Genomic DNA, 19991 nt, shown 5'->3' on the forward strand with positions numbered 1-19991 from the left:
TTTTTGTATGTAATTCTGGCCCTGTAAACTACAAACAAGGCTTGGGCTGAGCCGTAACCATTCCAACCAACGAGCAGAGTGCTTCGAGAGCGAGGAAGGAAAGAGTGTAATTTGATTGGCTGTCTAGCTCAGCTATCAACAATCTTTTACCAGAATTACAGACTGTATTTTCATCTTCAGAACATCATTAGTAATAGTTCATACATTAAAGATGGAATGCAAGACTAGGTTTGATTTGTATGATGCAGCTTGAGTATCAGAGACAGACTGAAAGTGGCCGTGCATTAAATATGCTTGCTGTATCTACTTGTAACTGTGGTTGCAACTGACCGTATATGATTTGTGCTTTGCAGAAACTGTTATGAGTTTCCTGCAGCTTCTCACAGACAAGCTATCAGACAGGTAAGGTGGCAGTGTTGTTCATGTTGTGTAAAGAGTTCTACTGACTAGAACATCTGTGATTTTAGTGTCAGAGGATCGTGACATGCAGTTTTGAATGAGTTCTGACTTATTTGGCCACTAGATGGCAGTGCATGCCTCTAAGTTGTACAGAACATATTGTTTACAGTAAAGGTAATTGAAAATGAACAGTTTTAGTCCCCCAAATTAGTATGTATCATTAAATATGTTTTTTCAATTATCATTAAAGCCGTAGTTCAGAACAGTTCATGAAATGAAAATTTTTGCAGACATTCTAGGCTGCACCATTGTTCATATGCCATTGCATGATTTATGATCTCAGTATTGTACAGAAAACATAGGAATAATGTTTTTATCTTAATAAAAATATATTGGCATCAGCTTATTTTAACCTCTATGATGAGGGCTGTCCTTTGTTCAGGATTTGTTTCCATGTGTTGTATTTACTGGGTGTGTTCGTGATGGGGGCAGGTCAGCACAGGACTTCTCAATGATGAAGGACTTTAAGACCAAGCTGAACCCCAGAAACGCGGTGAGTACGTTTGCACAGTCCAGCTGTGTTGTGGTGTTAACGTTGACGACGCCCGCAGCTTCATCTACTGATGACAGGTCAGACACATGACTGCCTGATGCTGCTATAGATCGCTAACTGTCTTCATGTATGAAAGTTTATTTTGGAGCTCTCATTAGTCGGTCTTGATCTTGACTGCCGGGGTCAGAGGTCGAATGAATGTTAGTGGCAAGATGTCCGTCTGCAGTGATCTGACCTGCTGTCAGAGATGGCACTTCATCCAGACATCAGCACATTGAGCAAATTTCTTGAATATCCCCTTGGGGATCAATAAAGTGTCTGTCTGTCTGTCTGTCTGTCTGTCTCTGTCTGTCTGGAGTGGACGGGGGCTGGACAAGTAGCACTGTTGTCTCCGTCCAGTAGCTGTTCATAACTGCTGATGTGTTTGCCCCTTGTGCAGGACCTGATGCCGTGGGACCATCCCTACTTCAGCGGAGTACTGAGGGCTGAGAGGTGAGTGTCATGGCAACGCACAGGGGTCACTCTCGGAACTGCTGAAGGGCTGATTTATGGGTCGTACTGTTATCGTGACCACTCGTCTCGCCACATAAATATTTGGATGCCTGTACTGTAGTTCCAAAAAAAAAAACAAAAAAAAAAAATCACAAGAACAGCTTCTGCTGCCATGACTGCTCCCCGACACTGTCTGCTTCAAAAAGTCACGTCTCTTAAATGTCATCCTTGTTTTACTGTTGATAGTACCCCTGCCAGAACTGCTGGTACTGGATGCACTAAAACTAATGATGAGAACAGTGGGCCCATTGAGAAACACAGAACCCCCCTTCACTAGTCTGTGGTGCAGAATACAGCACCCAAATAATGACCTTATTGGGCCTATTAGTGCTGGCAGCATTGTGAAGGTCACGGTTTGGGAGGATCCCTCGCCGCTGCTGCCTGTGGAACGGAGTCCTGTTAACTCGCTCTGGTTCTGGGTCTGGTTCTGGTTCCGTCCACCCCTGGACTTGCCATCTCAGCACAAGCTGAATGTCTTTTGGATGGGGTCTGTGTGTGTCTGTTGGACGGGATGTGTGAGTGAGTGTGTCACCCTTCTTAGGGGGCAAATGCACTTTTTTGGTCTTCCACAAATGGGCATGTGTTTTTCTTGAAAAGCACATTTTATATTTCCCCATTCCCTTTGGCTTGGCTTTAGAATCTAGTGCAAGTTATCCAGCCAAAAAGACCAAGCTTGCTAGTCTCTTTCCACCAGACGTCAGCAAATTTGTATTTCTCTCTTGGTTGCATAATTCATTTCGTTCATTTCAACACATGAATGCTTTTGGGGGAAGTTCTTAACACATCATTTGTAGACATTACATTTTGACTTGCCGTTTTACCTTGCGTCACATTAAACTGTGCTGTTTAAAATCAGTAAACGCCACACAATGCACAATGCACATGCAGCAAGAAAGGGGGACGTGACCTTGGGGCCTCCGTCGTCTAGATAGAAAAGGCTTTGGCAGTTAATGACCATGTGACTGACCGATGCTGCTAGATCGCTACTGTTTTAAGTTATGAAAATTTCTTTTGGAGCTCTATTTCATTAGTCGGCCTTGATCTTGGCTGCCGGGGTCAGAGGTCGAATGAATGTCAGTGGCAAGATGGCGGTCTGCAATGAACTGACCTGCTGTCAGAGATGCCACTTCATCCATGTTCTATAGCTTGTTCTAGCTAGGCACCTTAAAGCTTAGTGTTAATAATAAATATTACTATGAACTATTGTACTAGCATCTGTCGTCCATGTTCGGCCTAACTTCTGCTGCCATGTCTCTGTATTGCCTTACCCTGAGATGGAACAGCAGACAATAGTAGTGGCATAACGATGGCACAGTCTGAAGTGACTTCATTCACACAGAGTGCAATGTGCCAGGCAAGAATAAGTTGCGGCAGACTTGCACCGTCTCTAAAATGGAAACTTTATGAACTTACTGTAATTTCATTCTAGTTAATTTCTTTGCCTGTTTGTGTGGAACAACTCTTTACTTGCCTACACGCACGCACGCACACACACACACACACACACACACACACACACACACACACACACACACACACACACACACACACACACACACACACACACACACACACACACACACACACACACACACACACACACACACACACACACACACACACACACACACACACACACACACACACACACACACACACACACACACACACACACACACACACACACACACACTACCAGGTCTGGGAAAGGTCCTTTTTGCGATTGAGTCCAGCGTGTGAGTGAGTGAGCGAGCGAGTCCTTGTGGTCAGACTCAGACACACACACACACACACACTCCCAGTTCTGGGAACGGTCTTTTTTTGCGAGTGAGTCCAGCGTAACCAGCGTCTGCCCTCGGTCCAGCCTCCTGTCCCGGGCCGATGGCCAGTGTGACGTTAGCCGCCGCTGCCGTCCCAGCGAGAGGGAAAAACGATATCCGCACTCCGCTCCGCAAACCCCGAGCTCGCCCGCTCTCCGCTCTCCGCTCCAAAGCCATAATGAAGGGCTTTAGTTCGCCAGCGTTTCCACTGCACACAGTAATGCCCCAATACCACTATGCGTCATGCAGGAGAAGAGAGGGACAAGGGGGGGGCTGGGGGGGCTGGGGGGGCATACTCACCCCCCCCCCCCCCCCACAAGCTTAATATCACTGACTGACTTCCACAGAATAGGAGGAATGAACAGGGTTTCGGTAGAGGAGGGGTGTTTGGTGGGGGGTGAGTATGCAGCCCCCCCGCCCCCCTTTCCTCTCTGTGTTTCTCATCCATCTTCTCTCTCTCCACTATGCGTCGTGCTTGGAGAAGAAAGGGACCGGGGGCTGGGGGGGGGGGGGGGGGCATAGTCACCCCCCACCACCACCCCTCCTCTACTGAAACCCTCGTCATTCCTCCTGTTCCGTGGAAGTCAGTCAGTGATATTAAGCTTGTAAATGAAGTGTAATTGAGATATTAATTTGGCCGGGGATGAAGCGAACCCCTCAGGCCCTTGGCAGGCGTGCAGGCCAGCAGCTGGACTCGGCTCCAGACGCCCCCCCCCCCCATCTTCCTCCTCCTCCTCCTCCTCCGCTGCACAATCTCCGCTCTGTCCGGCGCTGGTATGCGTCTCCTCTGGTCTGGTCTCTGCTGACTGCGCTGCTCTGCGCTGCGCTGGACGGACTGAAGTGGAGCGTCCAGCTGTGCGGTATCTGTGTGTGTGTGTGTGTGTGTGTGTGTGTGTGTGTGTGTATGTGTGTGTGTGTGTGCGGTATCTGTGGCTTTGGAGAGATTACAATGCAAGCGGCGGCGCCGGCCTCTCAGAGCCACTGTACTGCTGCCCAGTCCCTTCATTCCATCTCTCTTTCTCTCTCTCTCTCTCTATCTCCTTCCTTCATCCTTCTCTTTTCTTTCTTCCTCGTCTTCTTGGTTCTGATTGTAAGTGCAGGCTTGTTCTGACCACTCGTGTTTACTCTGGGCTCGGCTGCTGCTGATCTGCCCCTAATCCCGTGGCCAGATGTGCTCTCGATTCGCCCCCCCTTTCTTAATACGACCTGTCATGCGAAACGACAGGATTTCAGGACTTCAGCACGGCTCTGCAGTCGCGGTGGACTTAAGCTTTTGTTATTGAGTTTTGGGGTCGCTGGAAGACCAGATGAGTTTATTTCTGTGTAGCTCTCCCTGTGCTGGCACTGTGCTTGATTGGACTTCTGTGCAACGCCATCCATAGCCTCGGCGTGGCTGTTTAGAGGTTTAATATAACCATGACGAGCACTACGTACGACTTCTGTGTGACCCATCCATAGCCTCGGCGTGGCTGTTTAGAGCAGTGTTTCTTAACTGGTGGGTCGCGACCCAAAAGTGGGTCGCGGAGGTGTCCTGGGTGGGTCGCGAAGGGATGTTGTAAAAAATATAGGCTATGTAGCCTATATTTTTTCATGCAACCACTTAAGGTTGACCCCAGCCACGGATATATGCTACCATGGACTAGGCTACAAGTTGATAAACGAATATTTCCTCCCCTCCGTTTTCAACATTTTAACATTTAACATCGTGCACACTTGTCAGTTTTCAGAAAAGTTTTCGTTGACACCCGTGTTCATGCCGCCAAGAGCATGCCAAATCTTAGTGGTGTAACAAGAAGTTTGAGCCGACGTTAGCTAATCAGAATCCCGAAAATATCAATAACGTCAACGAATCACTTCCTTGTTTCATTTCAACTGTATTTGCAAATGCAAAAAACGAAAAGGGTTGGCACCAACATTAGATTATATTTTGCAACTGCTACTCGGAATGCATCCATGATCACCAAAGCCAAATGAAAATGTAAACATTGGCCACACTTTTTGCGCAGATGCAAGTAGCCTACTTAGTTTTTCTCAGTTCACATTCATACGCGAAACGAGTCCACGAATCTCCACTTTTGTCGGAGTTTTCAGAAAGAATTCAGAGGCGAAACTGCCGTTTGTGTGCAGGCTACACGGAAGGCACAAACGAAGGGAAAAGTCTCTGTTTTTCAAGATACCAGTGAATGTGAGAACGGGGCTCGAGTCTCTGATCAGATCTAAAAAACATCTCCAGTTCTCTCATTAATGCTCCTAAAACGCATATAGGTCTAATTTGCACATTGTTCTCTGGTCTTTTCATTGTAGCCTAAACCTGGCCTATAGGCCCCTCGTGTTATTTGCTGTGTTCACATCCAGTTACAGTGTGATGTCAAATCTAAATGGATCTAAATGTTGAAATGTTTGTTTTGTAAATCTAAATGTTTGTATTTTGTCGATTGTAATATATTTTGAGAAATAAAATATGTTCTTTATATATTTTAAAAAGTGGGTCGCGACCTAGTAACCATAGGGAATTGTGGGTCCCTTGGCCAAACCAGTTAAGAACCACTGATCTAGAGGTTTAATATAACCATGACGAGCACTACGACTTCTGTGTGACTTGATCAGCATCCATAGCCTCCAAGTGGTTTAATATAACCATGAAAAGCTCTATGACGACATGTTAGATCTAGCTTCAAGTTAAGTATACATTAATTTATATGATAGGGACTTTACTTTTACTTTACATTTGTCTTTATTCATTTGGCAGATGTGTTTATCCAAAGCGACTTACAGCAATACAATAAATTGATACTATTTATTTCTGGATCGAGACAAAAAGACAGTAATCCAAAGGATGACATGCTAAAGTAAAATACTTATTTCCAGCATGGTCCTTGGTGTTACACACACAATAGCATTTAAGCATTTTAGCATGTAAGCTACTGAGCTACAGCAACATGAATGGAGCATTTAAGCTTCTTTTTTTTTAACTTCAAGTAGTTCACAGCACAGTATACATTGTTTAGTAGTATGAGTGCAACCAGAGAGGGAAGTCCATGACCTGGGTGTTATTTACAGTATACTAGAGGAGATTGTGCATTAATCTAAACTCGAACACTAGCGGTCATGATGACCGTTCTTCAAGTGGAGTTCCTGGACAAAAATGGGCCTCTGGGGATGTACTGATGAGTGTGTGTGTGTGTGTGTGTGTGTGTGTGTGTGTGTGTGTGTGTGTGTGTGTGTGTTTTCACATCTGTCGTCTCGTTACATGTGGTTCCTCCTCCTGGCCTCTTAGACGTTGATGATGATGAACATGACTTTGCTTTGATTGTTTGTGCTACACAGAAGGCCGATGACTCATGATGCTTGTTGACGAGCAGGTGAGGTTTGTACTCCGGAGTCCTGTGCATGGCTACTTGGTCCAGTGCAGTATTCTGCTGCGCTGATGTATTGCTGAAAGTAGCTAGACCACAGGTTAGCCGTTAGTCTTACGTACACTTAACTCTCTATGGGGTGTTTCCCTGTGAGAAGGAAATATTTCCTTGACCCCATCACCTACATATTTGTTTTTTTTCCCCAAAATAACAATCTGTGAAGGGAGACTTTCCAAAGACATATTGGATGTGTGTGTGTGTGTGTGTGTGTGTGTGTGTGTGTGTGTGAGAGTGTTGGACATCTGGGGCCTGTACTACGAAGGGAGCTCAACCTACCCAGATGTAACCCAGGGTTACTTTGCTAAACCGGGGTTGACAAAACCTGGTTATCTTCATTGGTGCTAATCGGTACTACGACGCTGAGTAAGAAGTTGATTTGTTGAACTGGGGTTAACCTCATCGGAGTTGGTGCGCGTTCACATAAAATGGGCGGGTTGCAGCGCATATCACCACTTTTAATGATGACGCGATCACGCTATTTTACGCATAAGGAATAAGCAATGATTATAAAAAAGCTGCGAGGAATTAAAACCCACTATACGATACATCAAGTACGTCGGCAGCAAACAAAGCAAGACAATGCTGTTGGCAACGTAGGCTATTGCAGATCGGATATATGAAAGTAAAGTTTTATTTCATGTTCCTTAAATAGCCTATGTGTTACGGAGGATTAATAGCTTGCGGAATGTTTGAAATGTGTTGAAATAAATACATGTTGAGTTCATAAGAGTCCTACAGATGCAACACAATTCATGCCATGTATATTAATAAATATTAATAAAGGATAATTGAATGTTTAGCCCCATTGACTGATTTAGTGTATGCCTATCCTGTGAACATTTTAGATGCAACTGCAGTGCCGCTGGCAGCTGGTGAAAATGAAACTCAAGAACATTCAGAAGGTTTATAGGCCTAGTTATAGGCCTAGCTTGCATTAATATTTCTTAATTATGAAAATATGTTATATTGCCAATGCTTATATATAGCCTCCACTTTGCCTCGATCAGCTGACAAATGCAACGAATGCCCTCGGCTGAGAATGTATAGGCTATCTTTCATAGAGAATATTATATGGAGAAAGATTCTGGCGGTCATAAAAAACTCTCGCCTTGCGAAGAGAGGCGCTTACAATTTGCGCTCCAATAATGTATCTTCCAAGTAGCCTACGTCGACATTGTGGGGTGTGGTTAACCGCAAACCTCGGGTTAACCAAGATCATAACCTGCTCGGAGCAGGTTTGAGATGCAGCGTAAATTGCCATGGCAGCATACCTAGGTTAAAACCTATCCACCTTTCGTAGTACGGGTTAACCGGGAAGTTACGCCACACGTGATCAACTTACTCTCGAAGTTACCCAGCTAAGCCAGTAACCCCGCTTCGTAGTACAGGCCCCTGCAGTCTACTCACGCATGGTTGGATTTGGTCCCCTGTGTGTGTGGCCAGATGAGCAGAGGGGTTTGTGATTGAGAAGAAGGGTGTGTATGTGTTTGTGTGTGTACGGGCAGATGAGGAGTGTGTGTGTGTGTGTATGGCCAGATGAGCAGAGGGGTTTGTGATTGAGAAGAAGGGTGTGTATGTGTTTGTGTGTGTACGGGCAGATGAGGAGTGTGTGTGTGTGTGTGTACACGTGTAAGTGCGTGTGTGTGTGTGTGTGTGTGTGTGTGTGTGTGTGTGTGAGACCAGATACCGTAAGCAGAGGGGAGGGTGTTGTTACTGGCTCATTGGGGCTGTAATGCAGGTGCTCCTGCTTGGAGAGGGAACACAGGTCAAGCTGTCTTCAGTCGCTCTCTCTCTCTCTCTCTCTCTCCCTCTCTCTCTTCCTGTCTTTTCATCACTCATGTCTCTGCCTTACTGTCTGTCCGCCCCCCTTTCCTCTCTGTTTTTCATCCATCTTCTCCTCTCTCTCTTTCTTTCTTTTTTTCTTTCTTTCCCTCTCTCTTTCTCTCCTTTCTCTTTCTTCCTTTCTCTCTTCGCTCTCTCTCTCTCTCTCTCTTTCTCCTCTCTCTCTCTTGTATGGGTGTATTGGAACTACTCTCCTTCATCTTGTGCTTGCTGCTCCAGTTGAGACCTGACTGCAGCATCCTCGCGTGTGGAGGTCAAACCAGACACAGGAGAAAGGTGTAGGTTTTCAAGTTTGAAGGATGATGGTGGCCCTTTTGTTTGGCTGCAGAGTTATGCGTCAGTTGGCCCCGCGCTGGGGGAGAATAGGGTTTATTTTTGCAAGGCTGTCACCCTAGGGGTGCCCTGACACAGTCTCCACAGCCTTTCATCTCTGTGTGGAAGGCACTGAGGTTTTCTTCTTTCTTTCAAAGTATGATTATAAATGCTTTAGGGCTTCAAGTCTCCCAAGTCTTTGGTCACTCTGTGGTTGACGTTGTGCTTCCAAAGCCACATTCCAGAGATTTGTCTGTGTCAGTGGTTCGTTTATCACCCAAATGTCCTCTGCCTTCTTTGTCGAGGATAGTGCTCCTAACACCGCAAGTCAGCCTGGAGGTCCAAATAAAGTCAGAGTGACCTCATCGTCCACATCAAGGGTGCAGCCGCCGCATGAAAAGGATCTCAGAAGAAGCGTCGAGACCCATTCAAATATGAAGTTCATCAATCACATGCAGTGGACAACAACCCGTTTCTGCCCCAAAGGGGGTTTTGGCTGTCTTTTTGCCGTGCGTGCGTGCGTGCGTGTGTGTGTGTGTGAGTTCGGTTAGGTGGCCGAACGCACGAGTGTGTTTCGTGAGCGTCCTCCCAGAGCACAGGAAATGAAGGCAGGGCATGGGCAGTGTGCGGGCGCCAAGGGGGCAGCGAACGTTCTGAGAGTGTAGACAGTATGGCGGCCGCCATGCTAAGAAGAAGACCGTGGCTAGCTGCCCATTCCATTGAATCCTATGGGGCGTAAGCGCCACTTTGACATCAAATTACCTTAGAGCTGAAGCGTTTTAAGCCTTTATATGAACATTTTCTATTGTCGGGGTACATACTACATTGTGAAATTGACATAATAATCTCGTAAGTGTCTTATCGGCTGAGTAATTAACGTTTTCCGAAGTCAATGCTAAAGTGTTAAAGGCGCATGCGTCCAGCGAGAGTAAAGCGTCGCCATAGGTCAGACTCAGAATGAGAGTGAGTGAGGGAAGAGAGGAAGAGAGAAAGAGTGGTGAACTCAGTGACTCCAAAGCCTCCAGCTATGTGTGGTATCCACCTCATGCTTCAGTCTGACTGGAGAAGGGAGAGTATGAAGAAACACACAGTGATCTGTAGCACAGTAGACCAGGACTGCTCTGTGTTCTTGCAACAAGCTTTCATCGGTGTCATCTACATCACACACTCTTCGCAATAGCACTGTAATTGTCCTCTGTAATTGTTGGAAGTGTGTGTGTGTGTGTGTGTGTGTGTGTGCGCCCACCCCTTCCCCTCTCTTAATGAGAGTCAGAGTGACAGGTGAGCGGTTGCGGCGTGACCGGCGGCACTTGAGTGGGTGGCGCTGCGCTCTGCTCTGGGAAGAGTTTAATTGGACAGGGCCGGGGGACCCGCCTGACTGACAGATAAAATGCTTAAGCTCCCGCTTTTAACTTTCTGGAGAGTTTGAAGAGGTGTGTGTGTCTCTCTCTCTCTCACTCTATCTTGCTCTCACCTTCTCTCTCTCTGTCTCTCTCTCTCTCTCTCTCTCTCTCTCTGGTCAGGCCTGCAAGACATGACACAGACAGAGTGCATGTGAGGGAGAGTATGAGAAAAACAAGGCATTTCTGAGATTCCTAACAGCCGCCAAACGTTCCAAGGACAGAATTGTTTGGGCATTCCTTTTTTCCCCCTCTCTGCTCAGAAGAGAGGGATGAGCGCTCTACTGTAACTAGGAAACAATGCACCTCTGTGATTATGGGATGTTGTTCCACTAAAAAGTATCGCTCGTCGATGGTCGTTCGGTGGTTGAGCAGCCGCAGGCCTTCAAGTGTGCCCCCGCCTGTGGGTAACGTAAATTATGGTGGGAGTATTGCCATGACAGCAGGGTCAGGGATACACCCGCGCAGGGCCTCGGTAGCATGAATTATGGGGCAATACAGGTGACGGGGCAAATAGCTTCGCTTTCAACCGAAACTGAACCAAACGAGTCAAATGCATACAGTAAATGAACTGAGGTAGAAGCCTAATTACTGTATGCCCCCATTGTGACACATGACAGAGTCAGAGAGTTCAGTCGACTGTTGACTGCTTTCCCTTTCCTGTCTTTCCCTTATTCAAGCCTCTCTAAACTCAAAAACCACCATCTTAGTCAAGCCTCTCTAAACTCAAAAACCACCATCTTATTCAAGCCTCTCTAAACTCAAAAACCACCACCTTATTCAAGCCTCTCTAAACTCAAAAACCACCACCTTAGTCAAGCCTACCTTAGTCAAAAGATGACGAGTGTGTGTGTGTGTGTGTGTGTGTGTGTGTGTGTGTGTGTGTGTGTGTGTGTGTGTGTGTGTGTGTGTGTGTGTGTGTGTGTGTGTGTGTGTTACTATATTCCCTCAGGTTTAACATTGGTGTGTGTTCTGCTCTCAGGTTTAACATTGAGCCCAGCCTGTACAGCCCCTACTTCTCTCTGGGCGCGTGCATGGAGGGCCTCAACAGCTTGTTCGCGGAGCTCTTTGGCGTCTCCCTCATGGCTGAGAGCCCCAGTGCTGGGGAGGTGTGGAACGACGACGTCCGCAAGCTGGTGAGGGATTGCACACACACACACACACACACACACACACAGACAGTGCCACCATACACACATATACAATCTAAAAAAACCCCATATAGAATCACACACACACACACACACACACACACAGACAGTGCCACCATACACACATATACAACCTAAAAAAACCCCATATAGAAACCACACACACACACTCACACACACTCCTGGTCTGTTGTGTTTGCTCCCTAGACTAGACTAAACCTCCTGTTTGCTCTCTTTCTTCAGGCGGTAGTTCACGAGACAGAGGGACTGCTGGGATATATCTACTGCGACTTCTTCCAAAGGCCAGAAAAACCTCACCAGGTAAGCGGTGTACACAGAAACACACATGCACACACACACATACATACATACATACATACATACATACACACACACACACACACACACACACACACACACACACACACTCACGCGCACACTCTAAAGCACACACCCACACACAAAAAACACACACATACACACACTTGCATGTGTGTGTGTGTGTGTGTGTGTGTGTGTGTGTGTGTGTGTAGTTCATTGTGCTTCATTCACTCAACCACACCCAAGTAGCACCCCCATCAAACGCCAAATCTTTCATCTCCCTCCACTGTGGAGTGAAGCCCTTTAACGATTAGCTATGATAGGCTCACGGCCTGCAGTGAAGACAGCCACCGAAATAATGCTCTCATTTATACCCGGTTTGGCTGGTACGGCTACCCAGCTGTGCCAAAACACTCCCCGGTGTTCTTTTGTTGCCAGTGCGCGGCACCTCAAGAGTCCTGCGATCGTGCCAAAGACTGCCTGAGCGAACAGCAATTATTTCTGTGATTGGAATTTGGTAGAAGCCTAAGATCAGATCCTGCAAAACAACCAAGGCTTTGCACACCCTCCTGTGTGTGCGTGTGCGTGTGCGAGTGTGTGTGCGCGTGTGTGCGTGTGCGTGCCTGCACTGATGGGTGTGTTTGGCGAATGTTTCTCACTCTCCAGCCAGGTAATGGCATGTTTAGTTATTGTGTGTTATTGATTCTCAGTCATCACACAAGCTGACTGACAAGCAAGCAATAAATATAGAAATTGTCATGCCTATAAATATAGAAATAGTTCTCCACCCACTTAAAGACTTGTGTCAACTGTTCCACTCAAGTAAAAGTGAACGAAAAGGGAAAGAGACGATGGGTCACTGCTCGCATTCTAATAAACAAGTAATTAAGTCTATTTTATAACCAAGCACCGATGGGGTTTGCTCAAATTGAAATGCAAGTCGGGTTTATAGGAATGAATTGATATGGATAGATATTTTCAAAGGCAATCACCAATTAACATTGTGTGTGTTGTATGAGGATCTAGTTTGATAAAGTTTGATCCCCCCCCCCCCTCCCTCCTCTCCTCCATCTGACCCCAGGACTGCCACTTCACCATCCGTGGCGGGCGCGAGCTGTCGAGCGGGCAGTACCAGCTGCCGGTGGTGGTGCTGATGCTGAGCCTGCCCCAGCCCAGCAAGAGCGCCCCCACGCTGCTCACCCCCGGCATGCTGGAGAACCTCTTCCACGAGATGGGCCACGCCATGCACTCCATGCTGGGACGCACCCGCTACCAGCACATCACCGGTGAGCAGGACGGCACGCTTTTACATTAGTTTACATTACATTACATTAGATTGCATTACATTACATTAGATCACATTACATTACATTACATTCAACTTTATTATCATTGTGCTGAGTCTAACCAGAAGTGGGAAAAAGCAGGAAGCGCCATGTTTTACATTACGTTGCATTACATTACATTACATTACATTACACTACATTTGGCTGACGCTTTTTAACCAAAGCGACTTACATGGTAAAAAAACATTTGTAAAACATGTAAGAGCAATTCTAACAACAATTTTACAACAATAAACAATGTGAGCAACATTTGAATTGTTAAACGCTGATGGGGAAAATGTTTAAGACTTGATGCTTGCATAGAGTTGCAGGAGTAGTGTCTAGAGAGGATTTGGGAAGTGTGGAGTTGCAGGACTAGTGTCTGGATAGGATTTGGGAAGTGTGGAGTTGCAGGACTAGTGTCTAGATAGGATTTGGGAAGTGTGGAGCTGCAGGACTAGTGTCTGGATAGGATTTGGGAAGTGTGGAGTTGCAGGAGTAGTGTCTAGATAGGATTTGGGAAGTGTGGAGTTGCAGGACTAGTGTCTGGAGAGGATTTGGGAAGTGTGGAGTTGCAGGACTAGTGTCTGAGGATTTGGGAAGTGTGGAGTTGCAGGACCAGTGTCTGGAGAGGATTTGGGAAGTGTGGAGTTGCAGGACTAGTGTCTGGAGAGTATTTGGGAAGTGTGGAGTTGCAGGACTAGCGTTTAGTATTTGGGAAGTGTGGTGTTGCAGGACTAGTGTCTGGAGAGTATTTGGGAAGTGTGGAGTTGCAGGACTAGTGTCTGGAGAGTATTTGAGAAGTGTGGAGTTGCAGGACTAGTGTCTGGAGAGTATTTAGGAAGTGTGGAGTTCCAGGACTAGTGTCTGGAGAGGATTTGGGAAGTGTGGAGTTGCAGGAGTAGTGTCTAGATAGGATTTGGGAAGTGTGGAGTTGCAGGACTAGTGTCTGGATAGGATTTGGGAAGTGTGGAGTTGCAGGACTAGTGTCTGGAGAGGATTTGGGAAGTGTGGAGTTGCAGGACTAGCGTTTAGTATTTGGGAAGTGTGGTGTTGCAGGACTAGTGTCTGGAGAGGATTTGGGAAGTGTAGAGTTGCAGGACTAGTGTCTGGAGAGTATTTGGGAAGTTTGGAGTTGCAGGACTAGTGTCTGGAGAGGATTTGGGAAGTGTGGAGTTGCAGGACTAGCGTTTAGTATTTGGGAAGTGTGGAGTTCCAGGACTAGTGTCTGGAGAGGATTTGGGAAGTGTGGAGTTCCAGGACTAGTGTCTGGAGAGTATTTGGGAAGTTTGGAGTTGCAGGACTAGTGTCTGGAGAGGATTTGGGAAGTGTGGAGTTGCAGGACTAGCGTTTAGTATTTGGGAAGTGTGGAGTTCCAGGACTAGTGTCTGGAGAGTATTTGGGAAGTTTGGAGTTGCAGGACTAGTGTCTGGAGAGGATTTGGGAAGTGTGGAGTTGCAGGACTAGCGTTTAGTATTTGGGAAGTGTGGAGTTCCAGGACTAGTGTCTGGAGAGTATTTGGGAAGTTTGGAGTTGCAGGACTAGTGTCTGGAGAGGATTTGGGAAGTGTGGAGTTGCAGGACTAGCGTTTAGTATTTGGGAAGTGTGGAGTTCCAGGACTAGTGTCTGGAGAGTATTTGGGAAGTTTGGAGTTGCAGGACTAGTGTCTGGAGAGGATTTGGGAAGTGTGGAGTTGCAGGACTAGCGTTTAGTATTTGGGAAGTGTGGAGTTCCAGGACTAGTGTCTGGAGAGTATTTGGGAAGTTTGGAGTTGCAGGACTAGTGTCTGGAGAGGATTTGGGAAGTGTGGAGTTGCAGGACTAGCGTTTAGTATTTGGGAAGTGTGGAGTTCCAGGACTAGTGTCTGGAGAGGATTTGGGAAGTGTGGAGTTCCAGGACTAGTGTCTGGAGAGTATTTGGGAAGTTTGGAGTTGCAGGACTAGTGTCTGGAGAGGATTTGGGAAGTGTGGAGTTGCAGGACTAGCGTTTAGTATTTGGGAAGTGTGGAGTTCCAGGACTAGTGTCTGGAGAGGATTTGGGAAGTGTGGAGTTCCAGGACTAGGGCGTTTAGGGGTCATGACAAATGTGCTCTATTCTATTGTGTTGCTGGTGAAAACCCTAACTTTCTATTTTCAACCAAATTATTTTTGCGGACCACTTGGCTATGGGTCACGGACCCTAAGGAGTCCCCGGACCCCACTTTGAGAACCACTGCATCTTACGATATGAACCCCACTTTGAGAACCACTGCATCTTACGATATGAACCCCACTTTGAGAACCACTGCATTATACGATATGAACCCCACTTTGAGAACCACTGCATTATACGATATGAACCCCACTTTGAGAACCACTGCATTATACGATATGAACCCCACTGTGAGAGCCACTGCATTATACGATATGAACCCCACTTTGAGAACCACTGCATTATACGATATGAACCCCACTTTGAGAACCACTGCATTAGACGATATGAACCCCACTGTGAGAACCACTGCATTATACGATATGAACCCCACTGTGAGAACCACTGCATTATACAATATGAACCCCACTTTGAGAACCACTGCATTATACGATATGAACCCCACTTTGAGAACCACTGCATTATACGATATGAACCCCACTTTGAGAACCACTGCATTATATGATATGAACCCCACTTTGAGAACCACTGCATTGTATGATGTGAACTGTGCTTTTTGTAATGTGTGTCCTTATGGGGTTGATGTGGACACATCAGTAATACAGTGCCTGAGCTCAGTGTGCCCCTGGGGGCAGCGATGGGTCCTCCCACCCCAGAGACCGGTGGCCTTGGTTATCTAACGACTCTAATCTACCGCTCACTTTTGTCCTTGTTCTCAATTCTGCATGATTAACTCCAGTCCAACACTCCAGCTATGCAAGGTATTTTCCCAGCAAAGTGCCAGTCTAGTTAATGAAATACCCCATGTGTACAATAGCTTAGAATGGTCACTCTGTGGTAGTATGGAAATAATAAGAACGTATTCTTCCGAGCAACTTCAAGTACTACTGTATACATCACCATCATTCTTTGTTGAAGAGTTCGGACGATATTTCGATATTAGAAAACCCTCACCCCCACCCACCCATGACCTGTATGGTGATCGCACCTTGCTCTGCTACTTGACAACACACACACACACACACACACACACACACACACACACACACACACACAGTTGCCATAAGTTGGAGTCCTCTTAGGGGGTCCCTGAGCAACAAGCTCAGTGATGTTCCATGGGGCCTCCTCTCTCATGGCTCTTGTAGTGATTAGAGGTAGTGTCAGAAGTAGTGTATTGTATGCCTGGCCTAACACATCACAAGCCCCCCCCCTCCTCTTTGTCTCCATCTATCTTTCTCTCTCTCTCTCTCTCTCTCTCTCTCTCTCTCTCTCTCTTTCTTTCATTCTCACTCACTCACACACACACACACACACACACCCACTCCCACTTACAGTGACACTCAGTGGTCCGTGCGTCTGAAATTAGCAGCGCACCCTCCTGGACCCTGTTCATGACGGGGGGCTAAGTGGACCTGCCCTCCCCCCCATCTTTATCTGGAGTGTCTGCCCCAATCTGCCTCAGCGCCCCTCTCCTCCTCCTCCTCCTCCTCCTCCTCCTAACCCCCTGTGCTACTGTAGCATGCCACATATGGGGCAAAGACTAGGCCTCAGGTCTGCTGTGTGATTGTGTTGCTGAGAGAGTGGTGCACGGGATGGATTAACACCATGTCAGTGGTCAGTGTTAATTGAGTCAGTGTTGAATTCGTTTTTTTACACTTCCCAACTGAAGGGTGGTCCGCCCGATGGATGTCTGATTGCGTAGTTTCCATTGTGTTTTGGTCCGCACGTCAACACCGAACTCCTTTTCTGCCCCATGTCAGTTACGATTCAGGTATACGAAGAATTTATTTATTTAACCTTTATTTAGCCAGGATTGTCCCATTGAGACTGAGCGTCTCTTCTGCCAGGGAGTCCTGGTCAAAATGGCAGCCAAACAAATAGTTTCAGACACAGACAACACATTGACACATTTACATAAAACACAGTATACGCAGAATACGATGCAGGGGGTGCTGTGTTACATCAGGCGACAGCGCTCGTACCACGTAAGGGTCTGAGTGCCCACGGGGACCCAGGTTCGAGTCCCACCTGCGGTCATTTCCCGATCCCGCACCGTCCCTGTCTCCCGCTTGCTTCCTGTCTCTCTCTCTACTGTCCTACATGAAGCCCCCAAAAATATACTTTAGATTAAAAAAAAAAATACGATGCATGTGAAGGTTGTCAGATGACATTTGCTACTTCTGCGCTTCCAACATCATATTTACAACAGGTTGATTCAAACTAACTTCTTTTGTACTCGTACTCAATGGATTCCCTTTAATAACCTACTTTTGGATGAGTCACAATCTCCCTCGCTTCACTTGTAAGTCTCCTTGGACAGACGTCAGCTGTGAAATGTGTAAGCGTAAACTTAAGTGTTGATTATATCCTCAAAGGCTGTTGAAGACAGGAGCGGAGTCTGCCTCTGATTTACTGTATATGGAGTCAATATTGGGCCTTTACTGTAATTTCCCCGCTATTAGCCGCGGCTTGTACATTGATTTTCCAAGATCTTCAACTATGAGGTTTATACACAGGGACAGTATGGTTTTATTTCTTTTAACTTGTGTTAAACACTGCCCTGTGGCTTATACACAATGCGGCTTATACACGGGAAATTACTGTAATATTCTGAGTTGTTTTTTAAAAAGATAATTTGTGCATTTCCGTAATAATAAGCACAAGTGTTAATTATCTCCAAGAAGGTTGTTGACGTTAGGAGAGGAGTCTGATCGTGTTCTAGCCCAGTAGCGTCCCGGTTCTGGCTCAGGAGCATCCTGGTTCTGTTTCAGTAGCATCCTGGTTCTGGCTCGGTTCTGGCTCAGTAGTGTCCTGGTTCTGGCTCGGTTCTGGCTCAGTAGTGTCCTGGTTCTGGCTCAAGCCTGGCTCAGGAGCATCCTGGTTCTGTTTCAGTAGCATCCTGGTTCTGGCTCAGTTCTGTCTCAGTAGTGTCCTGGTTCTGTTTCAGTAGCATCCTGGTTCTGGCTCGGTTCTGGCTCAGAACTGTCTTGGTTCTGGCTCAGTTCTGGCACAGTAGTGTCCTGGTTCTGGCTCAGTTCTGTCTCAGTAGTGTCCTGGTTCTGGCTCAGTAGCATCCTGGTTCTGGCTCGGTTCTGGCTCAGAACTGTCTTGGTTCTGGCTCAGTTCTGGCTCAGTAGTGTCCTGATTCTGGCTCAGTTCTCTGTGTGGGTCTGTTCTCCTCCAGGCACAAGGTGCTCCACTGACTTTGCGGAGGTGCCGTCTATCCTGATGGAGTACTTTGCCACTGACTACCGGGTGGTGAACCAGTTCGCCCGGCACTATCAGAGTGGACAGGTGAGGGATCAGTCGCTCATGGACACTTTTGATTTCCCGATATTATTGCTTTACTTCACCAAATTATTAAATAATTGTTGCTTGATTTAAAAAAAAAAAAACAAAAAAAAAAACATTTTTTTGATTACATTGACATTTGACCTTTGTTTTCGCAGCAGTTGTTGTTTATAGCACTTCTGCGTTATTTTCTCTGGCATTGTCAGTTATAACTGTTACATACTGTACATTTGAACATGTTGTAGTCAAAATTATGTGACTGTGAAGTGTTTTTATAAATGATATACTGTACATACACATACACACACACACACTCACATACAATCATTTGTAATTGCTTATATATTCTTGAACTTGGTGTGTTCTGTTCCTCCGTGCAGCCTCTGCCAAAGAACATGGTGAACCGCCTGTGTGAGTCCAAGAAGGTGTGCGGGGCAGCAGACACTCAGCTCCAGGTACTAAACAACAACATATCAACCTCTAAACAGATCTCCAGACACCCCAGGAGCGCACACACACACACACACACACACACACACACACACACACACACACACACACCACACACACCACACACCACACACCACACACCACACACCACACACCACACACCACACACCACACACCACACACCACACACCACACACCACACACCACACACCACACACCACACACACACCACACACACACACACTTCCCTGGCTTGTCCACCCAGTGTGGTGCCCAGCAAGTCTTAGCTGATGTCCTCTCTCTCTCGTGTCTTGTCTGCGTAAACATGCGGCCGATAGGACTTATCTGTGTTTATTTTTACGCTGGGGCCCCGTCGTCCTGCTCTGCTCTCCTCTCCTCTGCTTTGCTCTTCTCCGCGCTGCGCTGCGCTCTCCGTCTCTCCCCAGAGGCTCCTCCTCCTGTGTCTGTGTCTGTGTCTGTGTCTGTGTCTGTGTCTGTGTCTGTGTCTGTGTCTGTGTCTGTGTCTGTGTCTGTGTCTGTGTCTGTGTCTGTGTCTGTGTCTGTGTCTGTGTCTGTGTCTGTGTCTGTGTGCGTGTGTGTGTGTGTGTGTGACTGATGGGGCTCTCAGGTGGTCGCTCCTGTGATAGGGCCTCCCCTTCGTCTCACCTGCTGTGTCTGGGGGAGTCGCTGGTCCCACTTCACATTAAGTGTCCCTAATACAGTCACATTACGTAAGCAGTGACTAATGCTGTAGACTTCTCGCATTACCGCGTATTATTGCACGTAGATGCTATTATGTTACATATTATTGCAAAGAGCAGACTCTGGCCCTCAGCCTAAAACCCCTTAATCCTAACTCTTATCCCTGAAGGATATCTTATAACATTACATAATATGACATGTACTGACATGTAGAGCAATACACTGTACTTATTGGTTATTAATTACATCATGTCTGATGACTCTTTATATTAAGTTTACATTTCATTAAAACATTTCTACGGTACG

At 46.6% G+C, this 19991-nt stretch overlaps 1 protein-coding gene across 2 annotated transcripts in view; it reads left to right on the forward strand.

Moving 5' to 3' along the window:
• Positions 1–19991, forward strand: part of LOC134099801 (mitochondrial intermediate peptidase-like) — a 48365-nt gene that overhangs the window by 3445 nt on the left and 24929 nt on the right. For both annotated transcript variants that reach the window (XM_062552806.1, XM_062552805.1), the window contains exons 9-16: positions 354–402; positions 892–952; positions 1392–1444; positions 11277–11430; positions 11689–11766; positions 12848–13052; positions 18427–18536; positions 18914–18988. In XM_062552806.1, coding sequence (XP_062408790.1) covers positions 354–402; positions 892–952; positions 1392–1444; positions 11277–11430; positions 11689–11766; positions 12848–13052; positions 18427–18536; positions 18914–18988 — 785 coding nt within the window. The remainder of the gene's footprint in view (positions 1–353; positions 403–891; positions 953–1391; positions 1445–11276; positions 11431–11688; positions 11767–12847; positions 13053–18426; positions 18537–18913; positions 18989–19991) is intronic.

Source organism: Sardina pilchardus, chromosome 13, assembly GCF_963854185.1.
Source record: "Sardina pilchardus chromosome 13, fSarPil1.1, whole genome shotgun sequence".
Taxonomy (NCBI): Eukaryota; Metazoa; Chordata; class Actinopteri; order Clupeiformes; family Clupeidae; genus Sardina; species Sardina pilchardus.